The following is a 9841-nucleotide window of genomic DNA, read 5'->3' on the forward strand; positions in this document are numbered from 1 at the left end:
GTCCAAAGCCCAACAACTTTGGGATTAAATGTTAATTTCCACAAAATAAATAGGGCAGCCGGGGAAATTGCTCATAAAACTCAAGAGCACAAACGGATCAGAACATGAAAGCACATTGAACCGGCACAAGAGGTTGAAGGATATTAGACGTTCAATCACTTAAAAACAAGATAAATTAGCGACTAGGTGGTCAGTCAGTGACCACATATTGATGACAAATAGTTCGATGAATCATTTATATGCAAGCATTCGCAAATTCCAATCCGTTGCACGCTAGCTGAACACCAAAATAGCTAGGTTCACAAAAACATTGGAAAATCAAGCAATATCAAAATAAAGCGTATATGTTACCAGGCAAGTCTAAACTTTTGCAGTTTGCTGCTCCCGCATCGTCTTGTAATGCAATTCAGCATAGTTAAACAACAGAAGAGTTGCATTCCTGACATGAAAGTCATTCTTGTCAGCATCAGACCTCTTCTTGAGGTCCTTAATGACATGGTCATGAGGGTTGATCTCTAATGTCTTCCCACCAATGCCTGAGTCCTTCAGTAGACAAGAAGAGGAACAAGGGGAGGAATATTCGAAACAGCCGGAGACAACAACGTTCCCAACTCTATCACCTAGCACGTCTTTCATCACATTGCACAGACACTGCAGGCTCTCCTTTATCAATCTCTTAGCCTCCTCCTTCTCCTCCTCCCACTTTCTGATCCAACGATCCCTTTCACGCTGATTTTCCTCGGCCCACATCATATTTCTGATATCCGTAATTGCATATTCTAAGAGCTCCATTAAATCCCGCACCCTCCCACGCACATGTAACATAGTTATACACAGATGGTTCGATTCAAGCTTCTTGTTTATGTCAATCATAAGTTTTTGAAGCCAATTGTTGAGACATATTTCAGCATCATTATCAGCAGCAGCAATTTCCCTTCGTCTGGGTCGACTTTTATCCTTGTTCTCTGTACTCCTCTCTCGCACAATTCTTCGAATCCAATTTTTATCAGATCTGGTAATTAACAACTGATTATACGCTTTCGTTTTTTGAAAGCTTGGAAACTTGTCAACAATTTGATGAACAGTATTTTTAACTGCATCATGATGTGACATAACTGACTTACCGATCACATCACGATCATAAGACTCCAGATCAGTAATTAGTTCTTTCATTCTCTCTAATTCACTTTCGAGATCCTTGATATCGAATTCATCACTTGTTGAAGTCCTGTAGTTTCTCAAAACTATATCCAAATCCTCCATTGTTTCCCATGCTGTATAATTGTGTAAAATTTACATGATCTCCTTAGGAAGAACATCTGTCTTTTAATGCCATCAGTCATTACCTCTGGAAAACCGAGAACATGATCAGCATGATTGAACAGCCATGGATCATCCCAAATAAGTATTCTGTCCCGTTTGCAATCTGCCAAAAAATTCAATTTTCTAGAATCCTTCTGACTTCTAAAAGACTACTCCAAATAGCAGTGCACTTCTCCGGTTCCTCAGCAGACCAGAACGTCCCTTCCAAGATATATTTTGCTGACAAAATCTTCACCCACATCGCATCTTTGTTCTCAATGAATCTCCAGGCTAGTTTACAGATAAGAGCCAGGTTCATTTGTTCAAGATTTCGCACTCCCAAACCTCCACTATCTGTGCTCAAATACACTTTCATCCAGTTAAAAAAATGCAGTCTTCTTTCGTCTGAAGAGTGAGCCCACCAAAAACACCGTTGGATTTTCTCCAATTCCTGAGTAACCCCTTTTGGAAGTAAGCAGTAACCCATGAAAAAGATGGGTATTGCAGAGAGCACCGTTTTGAGGAGAATATTTCTACCAGCAGAGTTGAGAAAATGTAGTCTCCATCCAGGCAATCTCCTATTAAATAACTCCACCAGGAAATCAAAAGATTTAATCAAAAGATGTGCGGCGTATTTTATCCGTTTCGATTAGCAGTTTACAAAGGACCCAAAATAAACAAAAGAAAAAGTTGTTCGATGCTTACTTTAGTCGTAAGTCTAAACTGTAGTATGCGTTCATTTCGGAAGTAAGTCGGTAAGCAACTCCTTAATTCATGTATTTTCTGTTATTATTGTGGCACCAATGGCAAGCCCCCGGGCCCCGTATGTCAGAAGTATGCTTAAAGAAAAGGAACTAACCATTTTATTGATGAACCTTGCAGCCAACATATAAGTGGCGCACGAGTCAAACAGTACAGGGATTACAAACTGATCAATTTTATTTTGCTTCACGATCAGCTACTTTACCAAGAATTTCATAGCTCTTGTCAGGTCTCATCTGTAAATGTGAATTGACTGATAAAACATGCCTTAACCTGCTCATAAAAAAATCCTTCTCATGAACGGTGAAGATAACAGCTCTCATCCTATTCTTATATGCAATGCGCTCAACCAACCGCATCAAGAATTTCCCTAGTCCATTCCCCTGTACGCACTCTTCAACCTGCACTTTGTAAACACAAATCACAGGCACCAGCACCTCTTCCTCCAATCAATACAAATCAATAAGTATACCAATCAAAAGAAGAAAATATATAGTTTGCCTCAACAAACAATAGTACTAATTAAGTGGCAAAAGGATACATATACCTGGCCCTGCAAGTGAGGAGTATGATTTACTCACCAAGAAAATCCAATTAGAGAGGACCAACCAAAAATTTGAACCATTTTAAGAGGGGAAAAGGTTCGTACATACTTCAGTTCTTTAAGATCCTTTTGATTTATATCAAATATAGGTGAATCCAAGTTGTTTTCCATCGACAAAAACTGTTACCTACAGTTGTAGGAGGTTCATCTTTGTTATTGTTGATGACTTGTTACATCTCCCACTTCAGTTTGTTTAGTCTTGTAAAGAGACACATAAGATTTTGGTAGATCCGTATTTCTTTTCTAGTCATCCAAATTAACTCCAACAAATTTTACAGATCTTGTTTGAAGGGCCTCAGCAGTCAGCAGAACAACACTTGTAATTCCATATAAGGCCACTCCCTTGAGGACAACTTTCTCTTTAACAACCCATTGTCTTTTAATTCAACTCGTCAAAGGTTACTGGTAGCCTCGGAAGAACTGCATTAATACACCTCCCACACTGAACCTAACCTGGTTAAAAAAAATACTCCATCTCATCTTCAAAACCATCCAATCCATTAAAGAAAATACAAAAATCAATCTTCTCATTTCCATTTCAGGCACCGGTAAAGTTTTATAGTTCTATACACATAATTCTGGGCGAAAGTAAAACTCTTAGATATATATATATATATATATTTTCTTTTAAAGCTTGTTAAGAAAACATATCTATGTTTGAAGAGAAAATGTTGAAGAAAAACGTATCTTCGTAAACTAAACAGAAACATCGCGACTACTGCAAATCTTTTACTCAAACTTATCTCCCAAACACAAGTCATGATCACAGTGAAAACGAAAGAAAAAATGCATATTCAGCACAAGGGTACAGAAAAATATGGCAACATCCCACAACACAAACTAAATTACTGCATCTAGGCCCTCACAAGAGGTGCATTCCTCAAGCTGATCCCCATCGCCTTCTTCCGACCCAAGCTTATCTCCGTCGCCTTCTTCACACCCAAGTTGATCTATTTTCTGCTTCGGCGTCTGGTGAGAAAATTCAGCATAGTTAAACAACACAAGAGTTGCATTCCTCACATGAAAATCATTCTTGTCAGCATTAGACCTCTCCCGAAGGTCCTCAATGACATGGTCATGAGGATTTATCTCCATTGTCTTTCCACCCGTGCCTGGGTCCTTCAATAAACAAGAAGAGAAACAAGGAGAGGATTATTCGTAACAGCGGGAGACAACAACATTCTAAACTCTATCACCTAGCACTTCTTTCATCACATTGCACAGAGGCTGCAATTTCTCCTTCATCATTGTCCAAGCCTCCTCCTTCTTATCCTCCAACTCCTTCCACATACGTTCCATTTTACGCTCGTGTTCCAGGGACGCCATCAAACCTCTGATATCTCGAATTCTATTTTCTAAGTGGACTTTTATAGTGTTCACGGTCCTCCACACTCGTATCACAGTTGAACGCAGATTACTTGATTCACACTCCTTGTTCCTGTCAATAATTAGTTTTTCATGCAATTCCTTGAGAGTACATATTTCAGCATCATCATCAGCAGCAGAAATTTCCACTCGCCGTCTTTTATCCCTTTTCACTGTTTTCTCTTGCAGAATTCTTTCAATCCGATATTGCTCATTCCTGGTAAACAACTGATTATATGCTTTCCATATTTTTGATATCAGAAAACTTGTCAACAATTTGATGCAAAGTATTTCCTACTGCACCATTAGCTCTAAGTGAAGCTATTGATTTTTCCATCCTACCGAGACGATAAGAATCCACATCAGAACATACTTCTTTCATTATCCCTAGCTCACTTTCGAGATCCTTGATATCAACTTCTTCACTTGTGGAGGACTTCTTTTTAGGGCTTTACTCAAGTCCTCCATTGTTTCCCATGTAGTATATTTCTGTAAAATTTGGATGACCTCATTAGGAATATCTGTCTTTTCTGTAGGAATTCCACCATCAGAATTAGATTCCGGTGGTACCGACATCTTCTGACTTCAAGGATGAATAACTAAGGTTTTCTATAACTTACTATGAGGATTTGATCGAGATATATATAAGAATAAAACGGGACATATAGGAAATCAACTAGATACGCTTGTTTCCGGTTTATGGAAACCAACTGTTTTATAGAAGGATTTCCAAAACGAGGGGAAATCCATTTTCTTCCCACCGATGCAGGAGTCCTTATTAAACAAGGATAAAATCTATCCCCTAATTAAGACTTCTTTCATCACACCATAAACTTCACTGCAACTCATCAATAACCTAACCTCCTCTTGCTTCTCTTTCAACTCCTTCTGCTTACGATCCATATTTCCATTTTGTCGTACATTCAGCATTCATTGATTCTTCTGCCAAGGTACCGATTAAACTACCCACCCTCCAACACACTTCCCGCGAAGCTGCGCGCAACTTCTTTGCTTGAGAAGTCTTGTAGTCCTTCAAGGGTGATTTTTCATGCCATTCCTCAAGACGTAATTCAGCTTCAATATCAGCAGCTTCTAATTCCACTGTGCCGTCCTTCATCGCCGTTCTCTTGCGAAGAATTGCATCAATCCGATGTTTATTATTAGTGGTGAAGTTCATATAGTCTTCCATATTTTGGATGCCTGGAAACATGTCAACAATTTGGTGCAAAAGTTTTCTTACCGCATCACTAAGTGATATAGCGACTGGTACAATCACGATTGTAGTACTCCAGATCAGTATATAGTTCCTTCATTCTTCCTAGTTCTCTTTCTAAATCCTTAATATCAATTCTTCCGGACCTATCAATATTACGGTACTTTGTCTCAGCTGTATCCAAATCCTCCATTGTTTTCCATGTAGTATACTTGCGTACAATATCCATGATTTCCGTAGGAACATCCATCTTATCTCTTCTGATTGCATCATCTAACAACAGTTCATAAGTTTCTGAATCTGATGTTGACATCTTCAAGCATGAAAAATTAGGGTTTTCCTATTTCCTTCGTTGTATATAAAGACTGAGTCTCAAACCTGGACAGACCACCAATTAAAAAAAGAAAAAAGAACTCGACTCCGGCCCCAAAAAAAACCGAGAAAATTTCCAACAGAAACCAAAACTTTTAAAATACAACCTGCACTACTTTATGGTAATCTAACGTTCCCCTCAAAGCTTAAATTTTAGCAACGGACAATCTATGAAATCTTGTAAATCATGCTTCATATCTCCATCATGCACATATGTAGGGTAATTTAAACCTAGTAGATCAAGCATCATATCTCCATTTAAGAAAAACCATAAAATCAGATTTCGCCCAAATCAACCAAATACCAAACTAATAAAATATCGGAAAGATTAATATGCAATATTTCACAACCAAAATCAAAACACAGATACTTACCAAAAAAAAAAGAAGTCAAAAAACTACTGGACGATGTTTACGAATTGTGTTATGGACTGAGTATTTGCATATGCATCAGTGTATTAAACGGTTATGAATTAAGGTGAAATCCAAAGTAGTAAACATGTTAATTAAATGTTATCTGATCTTATTAGATGATTACTTTTTCATATAATATTTGTATACTCTAACACCCTCCCTCAATCTCATGGGGATTGAAAAACCGCATGAGATTGGCCATGAAAAGTTGTTGATGAAGTGTGGTGCCAATAAACACCCGAAGTATAAGAAGAAGTGCTTCGCCATTAAAAAGAATACCAACTAGAAGAACCGCCAAAGCAGCGAAATTCACAGAACCCTTGACGGATAAGAAAGAGAAGCAAAAAAAAAAATACCCTGCAAAATAGGATTAGAAAAGTTAACGAATAATCGCGCGGCCGTAGAGAAAAGAGATAATTGATTAGGAGAACCAATAATAACTGAATCCATAATCTTTAAAAGAATCAACGGAGAACCGTCAGATAAATAATAAAAACTTCTAGAAAGGGAGAGGTGGCGTTCTCGACATCTTCAACAAAATATGAAAACTTGAATTAAGGGGTTGGATTTAGGATTTGGCAAATATGGATGATAAACCTAAAAATAAAAACCTAATAAAAAAAACTAATCATATTGCAGCGGAATAAAGATCCGGCGGACGGTAGCATTGGAGGCTACCGCAGCTAGTTAAAAAGAAAACAAGGTGGGCAACAGGTCCGGATCGAACCCGCTGATACCAACTTAGAACTACAAGATATAAAGATAAAAGAGAATTCTATTATTGAAGAGATAATTTACATGGAGAACCCATAGAATATATATACAGCGACACCATAACTTGATATGCAAGATTAATACTTGTAAATCAATTCATACTAAATATATCAAATACTAAATATAACCCTAAATACTAAAACTTTCCATATAATATTTGTATACTCTAACAAGTATCCTCCTTTTCCCATGTTAATTTGATCTTAATATGAGTTTTTTTGATACACAAATCTTCAGGGTGACTTTTTTCAAACACCTCAAGAACAACAGAAGTATATCCATGATATAGAGGATACCAATTAAACCCAAGTCAAAACCTTTATTACATCCTGCATTCCCGCTCGTAAACTTAAATCAAGAAAGTATGAATACATATCAACGTGCAACAATTTCAATAATGTCAAAGTCCTAAACAAATATTTCAATTTCGAACCAAATATTAAAAGAGAAAGACGAACTCTACTTACCAAGTATGAATTTTATTAATTTGGTAAACCAAAATCGTAGCATCGCTGTGTCGTTTTTCTAACTGAGAACTATGAAGTGCAAGATGCTTCTTTATGCGGCTGTAAGTTGTTGAACTTTTACCTTTTTAATTCAAAAAAGATGATGATGAAGACAGGTTTGTTGCATGAACCGGAATGCTGTGTATCTGTTACGCATTATTTAAGCATCCGAAGAGTCGTGTCTTCTCGTATATTATGGAAACAGTTACGTCTTTTACCATAAGACATATCTTTGGTAAATTTTGCAGTATAAACGTATCCACGTGGCAGTATAAAACATGGAGGATGAATTTGGTGTTGACGCGTCAGCAACATCATCCTCTTTTATATGAAGAAGATTTGATGATTGTCATTACATATGTATGTCTAATAAGAGAAGATTTTAACAAACAAAGCAAGATATATAGAGTTTTCAAAATTAAGCTGTAGTTTCTCACAAACACTATAAATTATCATTACATATATGTAGATCACGTAGGATAGACAGGAATTAAAACGACCTCGCGCCTTGGTGATTGTCAGCAAGCTGATCATTATAATGACGGTAAAAATGTCAAAACAATATTGTTGAACAGCTTTGGGTTTTCAATTTGTGGGGTATGGGATGTCTTCTTGATAACTTCCAAACTAACTTTTTCTCCAAGTAGCCTAATAGTGAAATCAAAATGAAGAAAAATAAGAGACATTCATATCAATAAAACAAGTAGTATACGATTTACGCATCACTTATAAATGTTGTTTATGCATGTGTGCTTACTCCTTAAGCTCATAAGCTTTCTCCAGTGGGAACAAATTATCATGTTCTCCCCACGCTATTAAAACCTCCTGCAACCATAGACGTCGATTGAATATTACTTGATGTACGTTATAAAATACTATAATTACAAACAATCGAAAGAGGAGTTATTGTTATCGAGGTTGTATCATTTTGATATATGTACCTGTTGTAGACGAGAGATATCAACACTGTTTTTCCGTCCAAGCGTTAATCCATATAGGAGCTGCTTCTTTTCCTCCCTGTTTTCAATGAACAAGCTCTGCAACAAACCGATCCATATCAAATTCCTATCAAAATTATTTCTTAATAACTTCTAAGTATTGCACAAGTTTTTACCGGCCTATGTTCGCTATTTACTAAATGGCATGTCCCAGAGTCCTAGACTCTTGGATCATGGCATTCATCCTGTCAAATTAACCATATCAATGATCTACTTATCTAGGACTTTAGATCTCTCCAGGCCACGATACCTCCGTCTATCTCAACAAACTACAATCACATGAGGTTGCCAAAAAGAAAAAAGAAAAGAAAAAGCAATTATATAAAATAACTAATTAATAAATAAAACCCTACATTGAATTAACAAATATATCTGCTGAGGTAACATTCATTCTTCTGTTTGCATTTTTCTACTTAAAATGTCTAAGTAGGGTACTCTATGGTCAATCCAAACAAACCAGGATCACGAACAGTCAACAGTTGTTCAACGACAAAAAGAAATTTGTGGTTGAAATGTTGAGATGAGCAAACAAAGAAAAAGCCAAAACATGCAGCAAATTTCACTTACATTGATCATATCATTCAGCAGAAAATCAGGCAAAAAATGTAAGCGTTTGTGCACCGCGAAACTCAGTAACGTTCTCAGCTCCGGAGCCCTAACCGGAATCATCAAATCCTCAATTTTCTCAACTCCACTTTTCTTGATTAAATCTTCATTGTCTTTCAATCTCATATTAACAGCCGAACTCGCAATAACAATCTTTTCAACTCGGTTAGGCCATAAAGTTGCCATACGGTAACCAACAAAACCACCATAACTTGTACCTATAATAGAGTATTTCTCCACTCCTAAACACTCCATTACTCTAACTAAACAAGCTGCTTGGAAAATCTCACTTCTGTCAGATGAAGCCGTTGTTGATTTTCCGAAGAAAAGTAAGTCAGGAATGTAAAGAGAGAAATGGGCTGAGAGAGTTTCGACTTGATAACGCCATTGCCAAAGTGAGTTTGCACCGAAACCATGAATCAAGATTAATGCTGGTTTATTAGCAGTTTTGGTGTTTGGTTTCCATAGATGAATTGTGGTTTCAAAATCGATTTTGACGCATTGGGAAGAAAGGTTACATGATTTGAATGTTTTGATATGATATTTTTCATAGAAAGAAACGAAGCTGAAACATGAAGTTACCATGGTTTTTGGTTTCTAGCTGAGAATGAGAGAAAGTGTAAGTGTATCTGCATAGAGGAAGATGGAATTTTGAAGGGTTTGGAACAGTTTGGTGGATGAGGTTGAGATTTTTTGTTTATTTGTTACCTTTTCACAAATATCTTCTGTTAGGTGGAGAAATTCCTCAACTGGTCAAGAATTTCAAACCGAACTCCCATATGCCTGAGAAAAAACATTCGATTATGGTGTCTAATTCTACACAACTAAGATTTCCAAACCATATTGTACACTACTACGCATCGATAAATATTTATTTATTAAGCATGGCTTGTGTATGGAACTCAACATTCCCAAAAGAGTTCACC

General features: G+C 36.9%; 2 protein-coding genes across 2 annotated transcripts; both read right to left on the reverse strand.

Moving 5' to 3' along the window:
• Positions 1 to 360: 360 nt before the first annotated feature.
• LOC113327918 (heat shock protein 81-1-like) lies at positions 361 to 1263 on the reverse strand. Its single transcript, XM_026575033.1, has one exon. The coding sequence runs from the start codon at positions 1261 to 1263 to the stop codon at positions 361 to 363; it is 903 nt and encodes a 300-aa protein (XP_026430818.1).
• Positions 1264 to 7709: 6446 nt separating this feature from the next.
• LOC113327742 (2-hydroxy-6-oxo-2,4-heptadienoate hydrolase-like) lies at positions 7710 to 9526 on the reverse strand. The gene is made up of 4 exons (XM_026574872.1): positions 8877 to 9526; positions 8253 to 8348; positions 8069 to 8136; positions 7710 to 7959 (listed from the first exon to the last, which is right to left on the reverse strand). The coding sequence occupies exons 1-4, from the start codon at positions 9498 to 9500 to the stop codon at positions 7845 to 7847; spliced, it is 903 nt and encodes a 300-aa protein (XP_026430657.1). The 5' UTR covers positions 9501 to 9526; the 3' UTR covers positions 7710 to 7844.
• Between the last annotated feature and the right edge of the window lie 315 nt (positions 9527 to 9841).

Source organism: Papaver somniferum, unplaced genomic scaffold (genome assembly GCF_003573695.1).
Source record: "Papaver somniferum cultivar HN1 unplaced genomic scaffold, ASM357369v1 unplaced-scaffold_107, whole genome shotgun sequence".
Classification (NCBI taxonomy): domain Eukaryota; kingdom Viridiplantae; phylum Streptophyta; class Magnoliopsida; order Ranunculales; family Papaveraceae; genus Papaver; species Papaver somniferum.